This window comes from Herpailurus yagouaroundi, unplaced genomic scaffold (genome assembly GCF_014898765.1).
Source record: "Herpailurus yagouaroundi ecotype Mexico unplaced genomic scaffold, PumYag 221, whole genome shotgun sequence".
NCBI classification, from domain to species: Eukaryota; Metazoa; Chordata; class Mammalia; order Carnivora; family Felidae; genus Herpailurus; species Herpailurus yagouaroundi.
In genome coordinates this window covers 692,449-713,837 of record NW_024412452.1, presented here as the reverse complement: position 1 = coordinate 713,837, position 21,389 = coordinate 692,449, and the positions used below count along the sequence as shown (strand labels likewise).

At 49.2% G+C, this 21,389-nt stretch overlaps 1 protein-coding gene across 8 annotated transcripts in view; it reads right to left on the bottom strand.

Moving 5' to 3' along the window:
* TRABD2A (TraB domain containing 2A) overlaps nt 1–21,389 on the bottom strand; it is an 82,459-nt gene that overhangs the window by 13,565 nt on the left and 47,505 nt on the right. For 7 of the 8 annotated variants that reach the window (XM_040458362.1, XM_040458363.1, XM_040458366.1 and 4 more), the window contains 2 exons: nt 3,515–3,661; nt 799–973 (listed from right to left, as the gene is read on the bottom strand). In XM_040458362.1, the coding sequence (XP_040314296.1) occupies nt 799–973; nt 3,515–3,661 (322 nt within the window). The remainder of the gene's footprint in view (nt 1–798; nt 974–3,514; nt 3,662–21,389) is intronic. The other variant, XM_040458364.1, reaches the window with a different exon arrangement.

Here is a 21,389-nt window from a genome sequence, read left to right as displayed (position 1 = left end):
TTCCTTTCCTTTCCTTTCCTTTCCTTTCCTTTCCTTTCCTTTCCTTTTTAATGTTTATTTATTGGGAGAGAGAGAGAGCACATGCACACAAGTTGCAAGGGGCAGAGAGAGAGAATCCCAAGCAGGCTCTGTGCTGTCAGCACAGAGCCCGACAAGGGTCTCCATCTCATGAATGTGAGATCATGACCTGAGTCAAAACTCAGAGTTGGATGCTTAACCCACTGAACTACCCAGGTGCCCCAAGCCTGTTGTCATTTCTGTCTTTAATTCTGGAGTGTGCAAAGCTGTGCTAGAATGACTCAAGAAGAGGAGATAATTTATGTCAAAAAGTCCACAAAAGGAAATAATTTTCCCAGTCTGTTTCCATGTACACTGTTAAGAGTTGGTAATGGCTGACATATCAGCGCCAAGTCTTAGCCTGGGAGGCTCATGGTCAGAGAGGAGACAGAAGACAAGACAAATTTTAGGGGAAGTTAAAAAAGTGAAGGGTACCAGAAAGCCGTTGGGATTAAGTGCCAAATTGGGAAGAGAGAGAAAGGCCTTCCCAGCTTCCAGGGGAGTGTGTTTTGAACACCACGTGGAGCGAGAGCTATGGTGATGTCACAGGTACCAGCCCACCCAGCAAAGGTTCAATAGTGCTGGATACTCAGGCATCAGCTGGAGCCAGCCACTTTGCAAGTGAAATAAGTCAAAGAAGGTGCCACTCATCTCACCTCCTACCAGCAGCCCACCTCCGGGGTCCCTTCGTGGGAGGAGCAGCGGAGCCCAGCCTCCCAGCAGAGGTAACCTATGTCTCACCAGCTCCAAAGGCAAAGAAAAAGCCTTTGTCCGGGAACTCTTCCAAAAGGGCCTTCACCCGCTTCCCCATTCTCTCATTCCGCTTGTAGATGAGCTCCTGGCGGAAGTAGCTGTCAATCTCCTGGGCGGTGACGCGCTCCTGCGGTGGCAGCGTGGCGTTAATAAAATTGGGAACCTCCGCCAAAAGAAAAAGGAAAAAACAAATCAGGGGCAACAGTGTCACTGACCAAGTTGCTTCATTTGAGCCCCAAATCACCCAGCCAAGAGGGTCAAGCTGGCAGGGAAAGAGCACGCACCACCACGCTTGGGGTCTCCCACCTACTACTTTTTCAAGCTGTGACATCATTCTCTGTAACCCGAGTGAAAACATAGTCGATGAAGTGCACTGGAAGAACTCTTGGGCTATTTTAAACAGGACTTCTGTTCTATTCAAATGAGAGTGCTGTTGCCACGTGTTTATATACGGAGACCGTGTCTTTGCCTAACACGTCCATCGTTTTCACTTGTCTGACTCACACATGCCTTCTCTACAAAAATAATTTTACATAATTACATATTTTAGAATCAATAATGATGACTTTACTGCCGAATACATGGCATGTCTATAACCATTCACCTGTCTTTTAAATGCCATACAATTTTAATTGTAATTATCTCTCCACTTCCCGAGTCTCCCTCTTGCTTTCTCCAATGTTCTTTGCCCTCCTGGCAAATATTTCACCTGGTTCTGGGGCACACGTGAGCCAAATTCAGTATTTTGGCTAAGAACAGGGGCTGTCGGTGAGGTGATACACCGAGTTCCCTCCCCACCCCTCTGGATTCCCTCCTCCTGGGTGCGTGCTCTCTCCTCTACCTAGGGATTTAACGAGGTTAACCATTACTTCACTCAAATATAAGACAGAATATCTACCCTGGCTGCTTCTCCCACATGCAGTAGCCTCTCAAAGGCCTTCCGGAAGTCCTTACCCTGTAACGTAGCCACCAATTGCCACTTTAGGGACAACAGATCCCCTTTAGCCATTTCCTCGAAATGATACTTTTTTCATTTTCAAATCCAAAGCCCTCATCTTCTCCTTTGTCATCTTTTTTTTTTTTTAACGTTTATTTAGTTTTGAGACCGAGAGAGACAGAGCATGAACGGGGGAGGGTCAGAGAGAGAGGGAGACACAGAATCCAAAACAGGCTCCAGGCTCTGAGGGGTCAGCACAGAGCCCAACGCGGGGCTCGAACGCGGGGCTCGAACTCACGGACCGCGAGATCATGACCTGAGCCGAAGTCAGCCGCTTAACCGACTGAGCCACCCAGGTGCCCCTCCTTTGTCATCTTTTTAAAAATCATGTCCTTTATGTGAGATCCTTCTATCCATTTCCCCAAGTCCCTTCTCTTCAGCAGAGCGCTTCCTTTGTACCAGCCCCTCCCCACGGGCAAGCAGCCCGTGCAGGGTGACCTCCCACAGCTAAGTGCCAAACATGACCTACAACCCGCACCCCTGGGCCTGACCAGCCTGGCCTTCCTGGGACCATGACAGGCACATTCCCAATACCCCACACCATGGGCGGGCCCTGTGAGCAGAACAGGTATGAAGGGGCCACAGGAAAGGGTTGCATAAGACATCTGTCCCTGACTGCTACCAGCCTTCCAATTTTCCCATAAAACTCCCAAATCCTCCCACCCATATTAGCTTTTCTCTGCCATTTCAAATTTTAATTTCCCCGTCTATCTTGACTTATCTCCCCACTTCCCCCACACCCACCAAGAATTGTCATCACCATCAACTGTACTACTTTTCTTCGGGTATTTCTTGTTTTCCCTTCCTCTTGCTTGCTTTGCCTTCGTTTAACTTCTTCCAGCTCCAGACTCTCTGGAAAGCTCATTGTATCTTCTGACACTTGTGGGGCTGACGCTGGATCCCTATTGTTCCTCTCCCCAGGCTGCCATTCCTTTTTCACCTCTGCCATTCACTCACGGTTCCTTAGGGTCCCCAGATCTAACAGACCCCCCGGCATCACTCACAGCCCCCTACCGCATGAGGACAGTAGTCCTGGTGGAGGAGACAACACACGCCCCATCTCAGAAGCTCAGCTGGCATTGCCACTGCCATGTGGTCTCGGTGAGGGGAGGGGAGGAAGTCATGGCTTGTCCTCTGGGACTCTCGTTGATAAAAGAATAACCAATATCCCTGCCATAGGGAGGCTGCATTCCTCTGAGCTTCCTTCCCCTTGATGGCCCACAGGTAAAACCTGTCCCGTGTGTCACTCGCTGCACCAGTCCGGCCACGAACACATCCAAACCCATCATGCTCACGTGGTCCCAGAAGCCACTGCAAGCTGCAGCCAGAGTTCTGTTCCACCATTTCCCAGAAGTGCTTCCTAAGTCAGCCGGGGGCTTTCAGACTCAGATCCCTTCCCTGCTCGGGAGGCGGCTTCATGCTGCCTGTTGCCCAGGCCGTGAGGTCTGCCCCTGGATCCCTAGCTCCATCCTTTGCCTGGGATCCTGGAATTAACTCTCATCAACACCCCCTCCGTTCTCACGTATCATAAAGAATGGCTCTGTTAGCTGCAGCATTTCATTCCACATCTAAACCTGCCCAATTTTATTTTTAGAGCCCTTTATGACCTCAATCCTTTGTACATGGAAGATTCAGGTGTCAGCAGGTAATGCCTTTGTTCTCATGTTTAAATCCACACTGAACTGTGCAGAGGACAAGGGCCCTCACCTGGGAGCTGTCATGGCTGAAGATGACGGAGCTGAGGTCCCCACAGTTATAGTGTTTGATGAGATCCTCTGTCGTGTAGGGGATCTGAAGGCTGCCTGCTCGAAGGCTCTCCTGCTGCAGGAGGGTCTGGTTCAAAGCAAAGATGACCTAAGAGGAGAAAACACAAGGCCCTTTTAAGTTCACTGACACAGCAATCGTTAGCCTCCATCTTATATCTTTTGTCCGTGGTTGATAATGACCTCACCTCTGGGTTTGTCGTATAAGGACATGGACGCTGCTGCTAAAAAAGGAAACACAAATCCCCAGATGGTGTCCAAAGAAAAGGAGGACAGTCCTGCCCAAGTTGGTCCCCTGTGGGTCACACTGGGAGGAAGTACCTTAAGAGGGACACAGACAACCTGGAGCTATCCCATGAGAGTCACCAAGAAGTAAAGAGACCAGAGAATGGCTGCAGATGAAGGTGTGAAGAAGCTGGGGAGGAAGGTCAGGAAGCAGCCGGAGACACACAAACAGACACCGAAGGCTTCACTCACATGAAGGACTGGACAGGATATACGCACGACATCTTCTAACCATCAGTGTGGCGTCTGCTGACTAGTGGATTCACTGGGTCGGCAGGATGTTAATAAAGTTATGGTGGAAAAAGGGGAGAAACGAGGGCTAGACAAAACCAGCCGGTTGGTCTGTACAAGTTTCTCAGAGTCTCTGACACGCTAATGTGTGCTGTGGTTCTTCCTGAAGGGAGAGTGTGCCAGGCTTCCCAAATATATCTGAGGCACGTACCACAAGAGAAGGTTTCACTAGAACACCCTTTGGGAAAATCCAGACTCAAGGAATTTTACAAAACAGTAGATTCTCCGTGGGCCCAGAGAACTGGGTCAGAGGGGAAGGTGGGACTCTGGCACCAGGTGGAACTGGAGCTGGCCATCCTGCACAAGGCTCCTGACAACACTAAAGATGCTGTGGCATTTTCTCTCACGTTCTCTCCAGGGATGGATACAGACACATCACCTTCCACGGCTGCCCTTCCACGTGCTACCCCAGGAATCCGTGTACAGATACTGCCCTGCCGTCGGCGGGAAGGCAGCAGCAAATTCCCTCGCCGTTTGCTGGAAGGCAGACAGACAGGGTCTGCCTGAGCACTCCGTGAGGTCTTCAGCCGGAACTTTTTGATTCTCCGGAGACAACCTATTACATGTCTCAAGTCAGCAAACGACCCATTCCTTTCTCCTGTCACACGTTCTCCTCATTCTGAGTGGCAGAGGCTCTTGTTGAGTTGCTTCCCACAGGCCACTGCGGCGCAAGCCTGCTGTATGCCCTCCTCCCATGGCCCTGTCTCCCTTGGTTACTCCAGTATTGGCTGTCCCTGTCCTGAGGCCCTTGGGGGCAGGCCCCTCTTTGAAAAGTCCCCTCCTCCCCTCTTCTCTCAAAACATCCCCCTCCTGTCTGTTGGGCCTGGACCTTCTGGACCATGCCCTGTCTCCAGCCCTCTACTGGTGACATGAGCTGACCAAGAGGCAGATACACCCAGGTGTGTGTCCACAAATTATGGTCTAAATGAGGAAATTCAGTCTTCCGTGGGGATGAGCCCCTGGATTCTAAAGCCACACAATTAAGACCTGTCCACCGCCACTGGGAATTGCTAAATGACTTCAGATTAGCTGGAGGAACAGATCTTTGGAGAGGAGGGGGAGGGGCAGTATGCCAGGCTCCAGGCCAAGGTCTCACACTTTCTGTCTCAATCCACACGAAGTTCTCAACAAATACATGCTGATGGATTTTGCCCTTCCCCTAAGGGCGTTCAGGACAAGCCCAGGAATCTGTAACTAGCAGACCTTCCTCCAAGAGTTTCCATTGGTTTCAAAATGCTTTTTTTAAGGTGTTCTTGGTATGTGGAGAAGATCAAGCCACACATTCTAATGGACAGGCGGGTCTGCAAAGTGGAGAAGACCGTGTGGCCCACACAGTGGGCCTTATTCAGTCCCTTCCCAGTGTAGTCAAATGTCATTTACCCTGAAGACATTTCACCTGTTCATGACAGGCTCCCAAAGCCTTGCTAGGATGTTTGTCTTTGCTTCTTATATTTACTTTTGATGATCAAGCTCCATCCAACCAGGGGCAGGGCCATAGAGGCACTGCTGGAGGTGCCTTCTTTGGGGCAAACCAGGGGTGGCCCTCTGTGTCTGCCTTGGCAGCTGGAGGAGGCAACTACCCCCCGGTGCTCTGCAGGAAGTCTCGAGGGCCCCAGAGCAGGAGTCAGGGAACACATGAGGGCTCCACAAAAACAATACAAAGCCCCAAACTCACCCAACTAAAACCATGGTGGTCCAGACTCAGCTTCCTTAGAGACCTACTCTGGCATCTCGGAAGGCCCCACAGTCTGATAAGATTAATGACTGTCGGTCATTCTTATGCAATTTACTCTCCTTGCTGTGCTTGGCAAAGCCTGAGTCAGTCTGACAAATTTGGAGTTTCAGGATGTGACTCACAGATTAGTAAATTCCTCAGAAACAACTGTATTTGGTTACAGTGACCACAGAGACACCTTCCAAGAGGTTTATCCTGATGGGGCGTTGTCACTGACCTAGCCTCCTAGGGTTATGGAATCACACCTGGCACTGTTCCTGGACAGCCAACAAGCCCAGGTACAGCGGGCAGCCTGCCCCGATGAGAGCCGAGGCAGACAACCAGGAAGGGAAGGCAAGGCAAAGGAGCAAGTACAGGGGTCTGGCTGAGTGGCCCAGGCTATGCACGCAGCCCCCCTCACCTCCTCCCTAACCAACTCTGTGCCACCCACCGCCTTCTCCCCTCAATCCAATCCCTTTCTTTGGAGCCTCTGCTAACGTTTGGTCACGAGTTGTATTAGATTCCTTGGGCCACCATAACAAAGTACCACAACCTGGGCGGCTTAAACCACAGAAATGTATTGTCTCACAGTTCTGGAGGCCAGAAGTCCAAAATCAAGGTGCTGGCAAGGCCATGTTCCCTCTGAAGGAATTAGGGAAGGATCTATTCCAGATCTCTCTCCTAGCTTCTGATCATTCCTTAGCTGGTGGCCACATAACTCCAATTTCCGTATGGCTTACTCCCCACGTATGTCTGTGCCCAAATTTCCCCTTTCTATTTTTTTGTTTTCATTATTTGTTATTTTTTACTTTTTTTTTTTATTAAAAAAATTTTTTTTTTAACGTTTATTTATTTTTGAGACGGAGAGAGACAGAGCATGAACAGGGGAGGGGCAGAGAGAGAAGGAGACACAGAATCTGAAACGGGCTCCAGGCTCTGAGCTGTCAGCACAGAGCCCGACGCAGGGCTCGACCTCACGGACCGTGAGATCATGACCTGAGCCGAAGTCGGACGCTTAACCGGCCGAGCCACCCAGGCGCCCCTGTTATTTTTTACTTTTTAAAGAGTAGCAGTAGCGGTATTTATTTATTTTGAGAGAGAGAGAGTGCATGCAGAAGCAGGGGAGGGCCAGAGAGAGAGGGATACGGAGAAGCAGGCTCCACACCCAACATAGAGCCTGATGCGGGGCTTGATCTCATGACCGTGAGATCATGACCCGAGCCCAAATCAAGAGTCCAATGCTCCACCAACTGAACAGGTATGCCCAAATTTTCCCTTTGTATAAGGACACAGTCACAGTCATATTGGATTAGTGCTCGCCCCAATGACCTCATCCTAAATCATCTGCAAAGACCCCATTTCCAAATAAGATCACATTCTCAGGTCCTGAGGGTTAGGACTTCAAGGGAAGCGTTTGGAGACACAAGTTAAAACGTGTCAGGCTCAGCTTACCCTTTTTTTAATAGTTCATATGAATATGGTAAAAATTCCAAGCAGTAGTAAGAAAAAGAACTCCCTCCTGTTCCTGTACCTGAATCATCCTCCCTAAAAACAATCACTTCCAGCGACTTATGTATCCGTCCATGGACAGTCTCTGTGTGTAAAAGCCGACAGACGACACATGATAGACAGATGTAGAGATATCTCCTCCGCTTTGTGTTCTTTTGACCTTTAAGGATTCAAATAAATGCCTTTCAATGAATTAATACTAAAGTTATACATTATAACGTAAGACAAGAGGGTTGTGGAATTAAAAGCCAGGGTTTGGCAAACATTGTTTTTGAAGCACAGGCAGCCTAAATCCTCCTCCTTATCCATAAGATAACATTAATGACTATAGCAAGTCATAGAAAAGAAAAGGGGAAATTTGTGACTACAAGAAGGGACAAATGAAGGTTTCCTACAGCCTTGCCAGTGAGAAAGCAAGCTGGATGCAGGAGCCCAGAGGCACACCAGAGGTGTCCCCACCACCCCCAATCCAAAGCTGTCCTAGTGATGTGGTCTGAAGCACAGAAAGAATTCTTGAGACGTCTTTGGTGCAAAACGGTGGTTTTATCAAAGCAGGGAGACAGGACCCATGGGCAGAAAGAGCTGCACTGGGGTTGTGACAGGTGACTGATTATATACCTTCAGGTTGCAGGGGGTCAGGGATAGTGTAAGTCTCTAAGGTATTTTGGAAACAAGGTTTCCAGGATCCTGAGGAGGCTAGCTACTTTTAGGAAAAGGTCATTTACTGTCTAATAAAACCTCAGTCATGAGACCCTTCAGATGTACATGAGTGGACCATAAGCTTGGAATATGTTTGCCAACCTATATCCTGGGGCGGCCGGGGGGGGGGAAGATAAGGGAAGTTTTCAAAGGAATTTTTATATGTTAAAGTAGACTTACAGGATCCTAAAGGTGGGGATAATGTTAAGCTAAGACTGCTTTTTGCCCTTAGCAAAGTGTCATCACTGAGACAGCTGAGCTCCCAGAGGAATGTCAGTCACTCTGCCTGTCTCAGGGACTTGTCAATAGGCTGTAAGTTGTAAGGAAATTGAATCTTTTTTCTTCTGCTTTTTCCCCCCACATCACTAGTGTTGTGAGATCCTTGAGCACAATGGCCAAGAAAGAATCCTTGAGACGTTGTACAGTACAACTTAGAGTAGTTAGCTTGCATGGGACAGGACCCTGTGGGCACAGAGAGCTGCATTTTCGCTGTATGAAGCTGGGGGTTATATGCTTAGTGCTCAAGGGGGAAGGGGACGTGCAGGGAGTTTTAAGTCATAAATGTCTTCTTCGAATTCTACTCATAAAACTACTTGCGCAGGTTTCTAAAATGTTTGTCATTCAGCTTGATATTTACTATCGGTGAGATTTACGGCAGTCATGAGACCCTTTATGGATGTAGCAACCGGCCCATAGCTGATCCTTATGAAACTATGCAGGCATAGGTCAACCTTCTGGGCTACAGGTGAACATTTTTCTGCTTCTATCCCTCATCACCAGGACCTCTGCTCTGGGCTCAGGCTGACTCAGGCAGGTCCCAAGGAGAAATCCAGGCAGAATTCTACAGACGATTTCAGACAATCCTACAAAGACTCAGGTTCATTTCTCCAAGATCTCAGATAAGCCTTCTCCTACCAGACACCTTGGTTTTTCCACGAACCTGCTAAGCCAATGTCTTCCAAACCACGGATTGCAGCCCAGTATCCACCAATTCATGGCTGACATAAATCTCAGCATGGTCTACCCACTGCTCTGTAGCTTGCTTATTTCCTTTAATCTTGGGTATCGGTCCACACTGCAGCCAGACCTGCTCCGTGCTTTGTAACAGCTGCACGTAAACCATGCCGAGCCTGTGCCGCAGCCCCCTTATGGGCACCTCCCATAAATACATGAACCGCCCACATTCACCCACAGGTGACGCCAAATGCGGGGCTGGGAGTCACCGAGGGAATTAAGTCAGGGTTAGAGCTTCAAGAACCTGAAGAAATGAAGAGCTAACACAGCCAACTCTTTCAAATATGAACTGTCTCCAGAGACAGAGCTGCTGGTATGCGCTGCCCTGCAGTCAATCCCTGGCTCGGTTCTCTGACCCCAGATGAATGACGTTTCTCGGCACCATAGTTTTTGAAGTCTGACTCATATCTTCACCGGGAAGGATGTGGGCTCTGGGACCAGCATGCTTCTGAAACAAAATTGCTTCTACATTTCCTCCATGCAGACAAAACTATGTGTGGCCGAACCTAGAAACCACCACCCAAAACATCATTTCAGAAGAAGCCCACATACTACATTCTCAAGTCTAGCTTTTGGAATGCACGGGGAAGTTCCACAGATTATGCCTCCTGTATGGTTACTGTCTTGCCAAGCTACTTGTGCTGATGTAGGGCAACCAAGTCTCTTAGAAAATTCCTGAGTGGCAGATGCCTTACATAGATTCCTGTCACTCACCGTCACTCTTTTCACCTGAGGGCAAAGCAAGACACATTAGGGGAAAGAGGACAAAAGGTGGGGATGGTAGAATATTAGAACTCTGAGCACCCAGAGGGGGTCAGCAAAGTCATTAGCATGATGTATTTGCATTATAATTGTAATAATAACAGGAGCCCCTCCCTTCCCCACTCCACTGAGTCAGGCTGCCCTCTGGGAGGGGGAGCTGCATTTGGGGGAAAAGATTCTATCCCTGTCCTAAGGGGGTGGCTGTTGGGAGTGGGACAGAACAAAAGGGTGTTTGATGGCAACAGGTCACAGAGGGCAGTCCGGTAGAAACAAACACCCCATGGGAGTTTAGGTGGAGGCAGAAGCTCCAGAAAGGGATGGGCCATCACAGGCACTACCTTGCCCCTGAGCTCCAGTTTTCCCTGCCATTGAAAGCAGTGCCAGGAGCAGCAAACCTGGTTGATAGCATTACCTGGCCCACAGCAGCCACACAGTGGGCAAGCTCAGCACCTCCCGGGAGGCCTGCAGCAACAAGAATACAAGAAGAGTATGCACCCAAGGGCATAAGGTTGTTTAGAGCAACATCATCCTGATCAGCAAAAGAGAAGTGATTGATGTGCACAACACATCACGAATGGGGACCACGGCATGGCACTCGTCAGCCCATCCGCCACACCCCAACGCCGTGCTGCTGGCCTGACGAGTCACACGTTATGAAAAGCATGCCACACGTGTCACCGGAGGCCACCAGAGGAAGGAACCAAAGGCTCCCAAGACCTCAGAGCCAACCAGGTTACTTCCCTGAAACCTGTTAAGATTTTTGTCCTTGACCACGTGAAACAGCAGCTACACTTGAAGCTTGCAACTGGCCATTCCTGCTACCTTCAGGGTGTCCCTTTAGATCCATAGGAAGACTTCTCTCCTGTTGGGAAAAACTCGTATATCTCTTGAAGCCATCAGTGGAGGGTCCTGGCAGAACTCAGGCCAACCCTGCTGGGGATACAAAGGACATGCCCGTGTCTATGACAGAGGACAAGCAGAGCCCAGTGGCACCTCCAGTGTGCAAACACAGAAAGAGAAGGGCTCAGAGTGCTTTGAGACACATCCTGCAAAACGTTTGCTGTTCCTGGAGACTCACCTGGAAGATGTGTTACATTTGGAAGGACTCGGGGCCAAATAAACCACCACTGGTTTTTTGGCAAAGGGATTTACCACCTTGGAGAGGTTCTCAGTGTACCAAGCTCTTCTTTTTGAATGCTTTCTATCTCAAGTCAGGTGCTCTGCTGTGCAACATTTTTAACTATTAGAAAGTCCTTCCTTCTTTTGGAGTTCCACGTCTCTCCATAATTGCCATGTACTCATTTTTGTATACATCAGTACAATGTGTGTTTCCATACACGCACAATTTGTTAGCAGTCATCAAAATAGAAAATGTGTGTGTCCTACTCCTAGAGATCTCTCCTACAGAAACACTAGCACGAGTGTGTAATATGTAAGTGTACAAGGATGTGACCTGGGGACTGTAATATCGCTCTCCCTGGCACTGGGACTGTTCAAGTAAAATTGGAATGTCCATAGGAGGGCATTCCTGCATCAAATGGGAGATTGCACATACTGTTCTTCCACTTGGAAGCATTTGATTTTCTCCATTTCAGAAAGGAAGGGGAACAGACACTTCTGGTCTCACATCCGGTCTTCTCTCCCTCAATTGTTTCTCCTCCCCTTGGCACAGGCCATGGGGCTCCATGGAGAAGGGAATCAGGTCAGGTGTTCCTCAGAAGCCTCCATATGGTCCCTGTGGTGTCTAAGCCACCTCTCTGGTTATGCTGGGGTGAGGGAATCCAATGTACCTCCAAGAGACCTCTGTTCATGGAAGGGCCGGTGTATCTATCCCAAGCACATACTCTCCTATAGTAATGGAGCCTCCAGGACCTGACAAAGGGGCAACGACAGGAGTGGAAGCAGCCTGGACAGCCACAGGATTGCAGCAAGAGCTGTGAGTGTGGCAGCAACCAAGTCTATAAGCCCAGGACAGACAGATGGAGCATGACAGGAACAGCCAGCAAGGGTCCAGGAAGAGGCACAGTTGGCATGACCAGGGGGTTGTGGGACACAACATGTCCTCAGGGAGTATGAACAAGATGGAGGAGGAGAGTACTGCAAGCTTGTCCCAGGAGGGTGCTTCCAGCATGTCACCAGAAGCCAGTCTCTCCCCAAAGGGCAGCAGGAATGTGGCCACTGCAAAGACAACCAGTAAGCCCAATGTACAAACAGCTAATGTCCAGTGATCATCTCATTTGGGCACAGTGAAGACTCCATGAGTGACTGGGATGGAAGCCAGAGTTTCCCAGGTTCATGCTGAAGCGCAGAAAGAAAGAAGAAAAACAGAGGATAGAGCTCCTGGCAGAAAGAGTTCCCATCACCACACGATAAGCGAAAGTCCCCACAGGTCAGGCAAGATAAGTCAATCCAAAAGTCACCTCCTTAGCCAGCTATAGATGCAGCAGAAAAGGTAAAAAGAGGATGTTGTGGGTTGAATTTTGTTCCCCCAAAAAGACAAGCTCATCCTAATCCCTGTTACCTGTGAATGTGATTCACCTGATTTGGAAATAGGGTCTTTGCAGATGTAATCAAGCTAAGATGAGGTTTTTAGGGTGGGTCCTAATCTGAATGGTATCCTTACACGAAGGGGAAATCTGGACACTGACAAGACATGCACAGAGAGAAGATACTGTGGAGGCACACAGTGAGAAGACAGCCATGTGATGACCGACACAGGCAGAGATTGGAGTGATGCATCCATAAGCCAAGAAATGCCAAAATTGCCAGCAACTACTAGAACCTGGATGAGGTGAGGAAGGATTCTCCTCCAGGCCTTTCAGAGGGAGCACGGCCCTGCTGACACCTTGACTTAAGACCTCTAGTCTCCATAACTATTGAAGGATACATTTCTGTTGGTTTAAGCCACCAGTATGTGGTACTTTGTTAGGGTAGCCCTACAAACTAGTAGGGGGCTCCTGCCCTCACCACAGCCCCACTAGGAAGGATCTAGGGCATCTTACAAACAGGGGGAGCCAATCTATGACTAGTTCAGGTTCTCCACATGAGAGACACAGCTGGGTTGGCTCTCAAAGAATTTGAAGAAGCCTGTCCTACTACCAAAAATGGTGGTCTCCTCTCTTGGGAGAAGGGAATAGCATGTCTAAGACCATGCTAGGGAGCAGTGAGGGGATCATTGTGGAGCCAGGAGAAGGTGGAAAGTGGCTGGAGATCACAGGTACCTAATTCCTGAGACCAAGGAGACAGTAGCCTTTCAAGTGGGTTAAAGAGGAGTCAAAGCAGGAAGACCGAGGTTCAGAAAAGTGTCCCTAGAGAGTCATCCCAGCGTTCCTGACTACAGTTCAATTAAATAAAAAGGAAAACCATAGCATATGGGAAGAAAGCTCTCACATATGTGTTCTAGGAGACTACTATGATGATGTTTATAGCAAAATAATTTGAAACAGCAAAACCCTGGAAACAGCCCAAATGTCCATCAAGAAGAGAACTAAAAAATTGTGGTAGATGCCACACAACCATGAAAATGAATCATGGCCATACACATTAGTGTGAGTGAATATCACACAATTTTGCTTAACCAGCAAGACACAGAAGAATGTACATAATCCAGTTCCATTATAGAATAATTCGAAAGCAAGACCAAATACTACATTGTTTAGAATACATATTTGATAAAGAAAAATGGTGACTTCAGATAAGGAATGGGTTTATATGGAGCAGTCACAGGGACAGTGGGAATCAGGATGAACAGAGCCTAAGTTAGTTTAAACCAAAGGGAAACAGACTCTCACACAGCAGAAAGGCCAAAGCAGAGGAGCATGGTAAGTTCAGGGCTCTGCTGATCTATGGAACTGCTTTATTTTTGGACACCCTTATAACTAGAAAACTCAAGCCTACCCAGGGCAAATGAAAACCTCTGTTCTAACCTCTCTCTCTGTCTCTTCCATTGATTTGCACCAACTTAGGACACATGCTCACACCTACACCAATGAGAATAGCCAGAGGAATTCTGCATGCTGATTGGCTTAAAACCAGATCCTGAGACAATCACTGACAAGACTGGCTCCTGAACCAATCACTCCAAGATGGACACTTGGAGTAAAGGCAAGTAAGGTGGCAAACTACTGGATTCAGAAATAAAATTCAGGGGCGCCTGGGTGGCTTGGTCGGTTAAGCGTCCGACTTCGGCTCAGGTCATGATCTCACGGTCCGTGAGTTCGAGCCCCGTGTCGGGCTCTGTGCTGACAGCTCAGAGCCTGGAGCCTGTTTCAGATTCTGTGTCTCCCTCTCTCTCTGCCCCTCCCCTGTTCATGCTCTGTCTCTCTCTGTCTCAAAAATAAATAAACATTAAAAAAAAAAAGAAATAAAATTCAACCCCAAGGTTGTCCTGGTTTTTCCTGCTAGTTTGAAAAGAATGCCTAGGAATGAAGAAATGGAGCAAGGCAAGAGGAACCGAGGGTGTAAAGATGTGTCAACAGAGATGGGGTATTAGGGCATATTGAGTAGGTAGTGATAAGCCCAACCACTTAAGAGTGGCATGAGCAAAGGTCACCACCAGCTTCCATCAAATGTCTATTATGCACTGGGTCCTTTACAAAGGTTCTTTACAGAGGAGGAAATGGATTCAGAAAGGTTCAGTATCTTGCCCCACGTCAAAAAGAGAAGAAATGAGGGAGCCAGGATTCAAACCCAGATTCATAGCCTCCAAAGTTCATGCTCTTTCCAGTAAGAAGCTGGATAGAACAGCAGGATGGGCAGCAAGACCAGCCTTGACCTCTCCAAGGTGTCTAAAGCCTACTTCTTCCAAAGCAAGGCCCAGCTGATTAGGACCCATGCACCTCTAAGAAAGAACAGTACCCTCCTCTAAGTACTCACTTCTCCTGGATGCCCTATCCTGGTTATAACAGTGCCACTCAGGTAAAAAGATTCAGAGACAGCCTCAAAGTCACCCTCTGTGTCTGTTAATCAATACCCTTCACTCAGAGATCACTATATCGGGTCAATTTCCACCTCTGGAGGAAAACATCCACAAAACCATACTCCCATTTCAGACCCTTCAGACTCTTCTGAAATAGCAGAGAGCTAGGCATATGAGAGATGCCAAAATCACCACGCTCCCTCCTCTCCCAAACCCTTACCCAAAGCCACAGCCCGTGAAGGGACAGCCCTATGCAGGACATGCCTATCCACTCCCTCCCAAGCCATTCCCATGACGCCTGGGTGAACATCCAACTCCATGATATAGCACTGGCTGAACCATCAGGCTTACTTCCAAGGAGTACATCCACCCACAGAATAGACTCAAAAACCATCCACAAGCAGAACATCTCTAGGCCAAATGCCAAGTGCTTTGTTTTGAGTCTTGGTTAAGATTTCAAGAAGAGTAAGAGACAGCAAGAAAGAAAGAACTATTGGAAAGTATTACAATTCTAGTAAAACTCCAATTAGCATAGAGTTTCTGACAGTGTGCAGACTTAAAAGGACTTTCTTTTCCCCTCTGGAAACATCTGAATGGATGTCTGCTTTCATATTAGGGCTTGCCTTATACTGTCTTTTTTTTTTTAAGTGTCAGTTGACCCCCAAAACATGTCTTATTAGCTGAATACTCCTCTCCAACCCTCCAGTGACACATATTCACCCCATCTGCACTGTCTTCGGAAAAGTAACAAGCTTATTACCAGAGAGTTTGCTCCAGTGTTCAAATGCCACCCTTCCTTCCCCCCCGCCCCCTCTTCCCCCCAGATCTACCCCCCGCCCCACGTCTCCCCTTCCACTCTCCCCTTGCGTCCCTACAGTTCATCTCTCTCCTTTCTTTCTGGGCCGTGGAAAGAATCGATTAAACTCCCTGTCCAACATTTGCAGCATGCTTCTTTCTCTTTCCTGAGACTTCTTCAGCTGTGGGGAGACCCAGGTCCCAGTTGAGGCATTGTTGCGGGAGCCCATGGGCTGAAGGAGCGAGCGAGGGGGTTCGAGTCCGGCAGATGCCTTTATTGTCAAAGACAAAGGCCCCCCATCGAGCCTCTCCACTTTTCAGCACTTTCATCCCCCTCAGATCAAAGGGCTACTCTGCATATGAAAGGCACCGCCCATTATGCGGCTCACATTAGCCCCGCACCACCCCACCAGCCTCCCAGCTCTGCGAACAAAGGGCTCGCATCTGTTCAGGCCCAGGCCTCACCTTCTGGGGCGGTGGGTTGTTGTGTCTTTTCTCTTAGCTCACTTTTGAGAGCCATTCAGCTCCTTGAAGTATAGTTGGAGAGCAGTAGGGGAAGGTCTTCCTTGTCCTCAGAACATTCCGCCCCGATATTGTTTCGAGCCCCCTTGAGGATTTCTGGTCCTTGCCTCTCTCACCTCACCTGGGTATGGAGGCAGTGGGGACGCCCTCCTCAAGCTCATTTATTTTCTCCCTTCCCAGCCACTCCGTAAAACTCCTCCTTCTTTATCTGAAAGGGGACTATTCCCATGGAATAGTCTAGACTGGTCCTTCAAAGGAAGATGGTGAGAAATCCTGCTCCTTTTCCTGTCAATGTTAATAGATGGTGCCTGACGTAGGAGGTAAAGCCTCCACACACTTCTTTGGACATTGAAGTCTGCTTTCCAGGGGGGGACAGTGATTCTAAGAACTTGGATGTGAGCTCTTTGCAGCAAAAGGACTCAAGCATGAGGACAAAAGAAACTGAACTTCAGTGACACTCCAGCCTGAAGAAGCATCCTTTTGTAAATGATGCTGGCTCCTGAATACCAGGAGAGAACATGGAGAGACCTGAAAGAATGCACCAGGCCGACCAGGCCCTCCCTCTCTTCTCTGGCGGCCACCCTCTCAACGTCCTCCACGCCTCTCCCCTCCTCCTATCCTTGGTCAGGTCTCCTGACCGCTCTCTCCTTTCCACCCAGTCCACATCCTGCCCTGACGCCAGATGGCTGACTAAGCAACACGGGCCACCTGTTACAACTGAACCGTGTGACCCACCCACCAACCCCCAAATTCACGTGATGAAGCCCTGACCCCCAATGTGCCTGTATTTGGAGACAGGTCCTCTAAGGAGGTAATTAGGGTTCAGTGAGGCCATTAGGGTAGGACCCTGATCTGATAGGGCTGGAGTCCTTATAAGAACAGGAAGAGACACCAGAGCAATTCCCCAACCACACCCCACACACCCACCTTCCCACACACAGGAAAGGCCATGTGAGAACACAGCAAGAAGGAGACCATCTGCAAGCTGACAGGGGCTTCACCGGAAACGAGCTGGGGCGGCACCTTGATTTGGTACGGTGGCCCTCCAGAACTGCGAGAAAATAAATTTCCTCTGTTTAAGTTTCCCTGTGTGCGGTATTCTGGGATGGCAGCCCAAGCCAATTCCTATACCTCCTTCCCCCAAATCCCACACAATGCTGAGGTCACAATAAGAACAAATACCAACCTCTGGTCTCCAAGGCCTAATGAAAGTTACCACCTCTGCTAAGCACTTCCAGACTATCTCAGCCCCGCCCTAGAAATCTCCATTTTTTCACTTCTATTGCCCTGAAAGTTAATTTTCCTTTATGTGTTTTAAAGTTCAGACAAAACAGGGGCACCTGGATGGCTCAGTCGGTTAAGCATCCGACTTCGGCTCAGGTCATGATCTTGCCGGTCAGAGTTTGAGCCACACATCAGACTGTGCTGACAGCTCAGAGCCTGGAGCCTGCTTCGGATTCTGTGTCTCCCTCTCTTCTGCCCCTCCACTACTGGTGCTCTGTCTCTCCAAAATGAATAAACATTAAAAAAAATTTTTTTAAGTTCTGACAAAACAAACAAGCTTCAAGAAGAATCAGATGAAGAACCCAACTAAAAGCATAATAAAGCTAACTGCACCCACTTAACCACACTCAGAACTGTTACTGAGGCTAATTAGGCATAAGTGGAAAGCACTTCATCTAAATGGCTACAGGCCGTATTATTTCTAGAGTCTGGCCTGCTCCTGGACGTTCTCTTATTTTGTATTTTTTCCAGTATCCATTACCAGCTCCATGTCAGTTTTCCCTTGTAGAGCAAACTCTAGTCCATAGAGACCACAGTTCCCAGCCTCACAGTGTCTTCCTCTTGATGGCCCAGGGCCCCGGACCAACACGGCTGAAGCTCTGAGCCAAGAGGCTAACTCTAACACCCCGCAGTAGTGACGGGGGTCGCAGCCCTCTCCAGCCCACACTCAGCTGCCAGATGCGCTGACCTGTGACACTCCTCTTGGTGCTCCCACCTCCTCCTGACAACCCCTCAGTGTACACGGAGGTTTCCCAGCCTCACACGCAAACCCTCTGCGGCCTCGCCTTCCATCCCACCCCTACACAAATGCGCACGGAGCCCACCCACCCTGCCACCACCAGGCCAACACAGCCTGCTTTTCCCCAGGTTTGCCTGCACCGTTGGCCCATTTGAAACATCTCCCTCTTTCCGCTGCCTGTCTGAATCCTTGCCTCCCCTTGAAAAATCCAGCTCAATATCAAAGTCGCCTGGATAACATTTAGCAAATAATCAGTCACATCAATCACATTCCTTGGTGACCATTTCACCACAATGGCCCCAGAGAGGGGAGGAGAAAGGCCAGTCTCCTCTAGCCAAGGCCATGTCCAGAAACCACACCACCTGCAGTGGGCCCACTTCGGCGGCCAGCAACTGAGGGCCGGGAGGGCACCTTCATCTTTAAGCTCTTCAATCTCTACGGTTCTCCCTCAAGTTCAAGACTGGTCCGGAGAGAAGCTATAAAACCTCACCACAGAATTGGAAACCCCTCTTGAAAGGAAGGGGAGGCCCTCTAGGACACCCCACAGCCTAGAAACACACGCCCACGTGGCCCTCGCGAGGTGTATTTAACCTGCACTTCTTCTCACTCACTCACGGGGGATCGGGGAGAGGCACACTGCCATTACTATGTGACCAGCATCCCTGCCCAGGTGGCAGGAAGGAAGTTACTCTGGGAGGATGAACAAAGCGGGTAAAGTCAGGGTAAAGATGGAAACAAGCAGCAGAGTTAATGCCAAGGCTCGCTTGCTTCAGGCAGTGTGGCCTGCTGGAGTGATGAGAAAACAGAAGCCTTCAAGTAGCAGCCAGTGATTAGCAACTGTCACTGGAAGACGCTGAGCTAGACTCATTTAAAAAAGGTAAGCCATGGGCACCTGGGTGGCTCAGCCAGTTAAGTGTCCAATGCTTGGTTTCGGTTCAAGTCATGATCTCATGGTTCGTGAGATCAAGCCCTGCATCAGGTTCTATGCTAACAGTGCAGAGCCTCCTTGGGATTCTCTCTCTCTCCCTCTTTCTGCCCCTCCCCAACTTGTGCTCTCTCAAATCAATAAATAAATATATATTTTAAAAAAGGTAAATCAAGATCCTTGCTCTCTAGGAGTTTCTGTGTGAGTTCAGGACATGAGATAAACACATGGAAAGCTAAATACCACTGTAAAAATTAAATCACTATAAACCTGATCATTCAACAGCTGCCACAAGGTAGCAAATGAGCAATTGCCCAGTTACCTCAGGAGAAAAGGAGTCTTCTGCAACCTGAGGTAACTTCCAGAGGCGATTCAAGAATACGGACCAGAATGGTGACCAAGAACAGAAACAGAGGTTCTCAAACTTGAGTGTGGATCGGAATCGCCTGAAGGGCTGGTTAGACCACAGATTGCTGAGCCTCAGCCCCAGAGTTTCCAGTTCAGGAATCTGGGATGGGGCCCAAAATGTTGCATTACCAACAAGTTCCTAATGATGCCGATGCTACTGGCCCAGGGCCCCACTCTGAGAGCCACTAGTTTGGCCTGAACATGCTACATGAGTAGTAGGAACAGGTAGCCCTGGTGACCTGCCTGCCTCACAGCTCAGTCCTATTTGTACGACACAGTGTGTTCATTTTTTAGGTGGTTACCTACCAAGAGCCAGGACATCTAACAGAAAACAAACTGATGGTTGCCAGAGAAAAGGTGTGAGGGGAAGATGTACAAAATGGGTGAAGGGGAATGGGCGATACAGGCTTCCGATTATGGAATGAATAAGTCATTGGGGATGAAGGGCACAGCATAAGGAATAGAGTCAATGATACTCCAATACTTCAAGGGATACTGCAGACTGGTTTCTGCCCCATGCCCCCTCCCTACTCCCTTCCAGGTGAGCCTCTGCTCTTGGCAGGTATGTTGGGTAGGCAAGGTTGCTTATCACTGAAGAGAGTACCCTCGTGGGGTGCTGCTGACTGACTTCTCAGGGAAGGGACAGCTCTGGGGACACTCTGTGCTGTCTGGGACTTCAGTGGGGCCCCCAACATACCAGGGTACATGCAGAGGACGCGGGGATGGGGTAATGAGACCCCTCAGCTCTCTCGTGTGGTCATCCACGTTTTATGATTCCACAGCCTTTGCTGAGGCTGCCACCAAAGCCCCACTCGGTCCCTTTCAAGGCCTGACTGACCATGAATAGAAAGGAAGGGCCTCATGGAAGAGTGTGGGGAGGAAGGACAGCACAAAACGTGGCAGGAGGGATATAGGAAAAGCAGAGAAGTGCCATAATGTCCAAGGTGTGGCATTACACGATGCCACCAACGTCCACCTCCAGAGTCCAGGGCAGCCTCGCTCCATCACTGGGCCACAGAGTACCTCATCATATGGAGACTTCGACTGGCTCCTTGGATCATCCTGGGGAAGAGTTCGTCCAGTTCCACCCAGCTCCTTCCCCTCCTCCTTCCCCCATCTCCTCCAAGCAGGGTAGACTGCCTGACCCAGCCCTGTTGGGAGGTGGACTCTGGAGGAGGGACAGGGCTCACACTCTCTGAGTGGCATGCTGGGGGTCATTCCTAGAGTCTAGGGGTGTCCTGGAGCTGATCCACCACGGAAGAACTTGCTGCTTGGGTGTCAAAGGGGTTCCCTGCTCCCAGGCAGGAGGCAGGGACAGGGGGCCAAAATAAGGCTGCAGCATCCCTTGAAGTGCTTCTCTTAGGACTCCAAAGGCAGCAGAGCAGGGTCAGAGCCGGCTGAGGCCAGAACCCCAGGAGCACATGCGCTATCCATGCAGGTGTACAAAAATACCTAATTTTTCTAAAGTTCACTTTGGACTTTAGAGAAGCAGCCCAGAGCCAGGGGATGGCAGGATCACCACCAACTTTGTCTCTGGGTCCCTAAAATAAGAAACACAGTGCCCAACCCACACTGAGTATGCTGAGTGCTGAAAGAAATGTGTCCCAAATAAAGACTAGCCATAAAAAAAAAAAAAAAAAGACTCAAATCCTGAGCAGGCCTGCTCCCAGGTGGAAACTGCGTCTGGAAGCTCGTGAAAATCACAGCCAGCCATAAGGTACACAGTTGATTCAATTTCCTATTCCTGGTCCAGAAATAAGGAAGTAAAGGGAGACTTTACTAAATAGCTAGTAAATGGCCAAGGTGAAGAAATGCCATGGAAGATCCCTGCCCGGGAGAGCTAATGGCCCAGCCTGGACTTCAAATGTTTGAAGACCATGCCCGTCACAATGGCTATGCTGACGCCCTGTGTGCAAGCAGGCACAAGGGTGACTCAGGGACCAGATGTCACAGG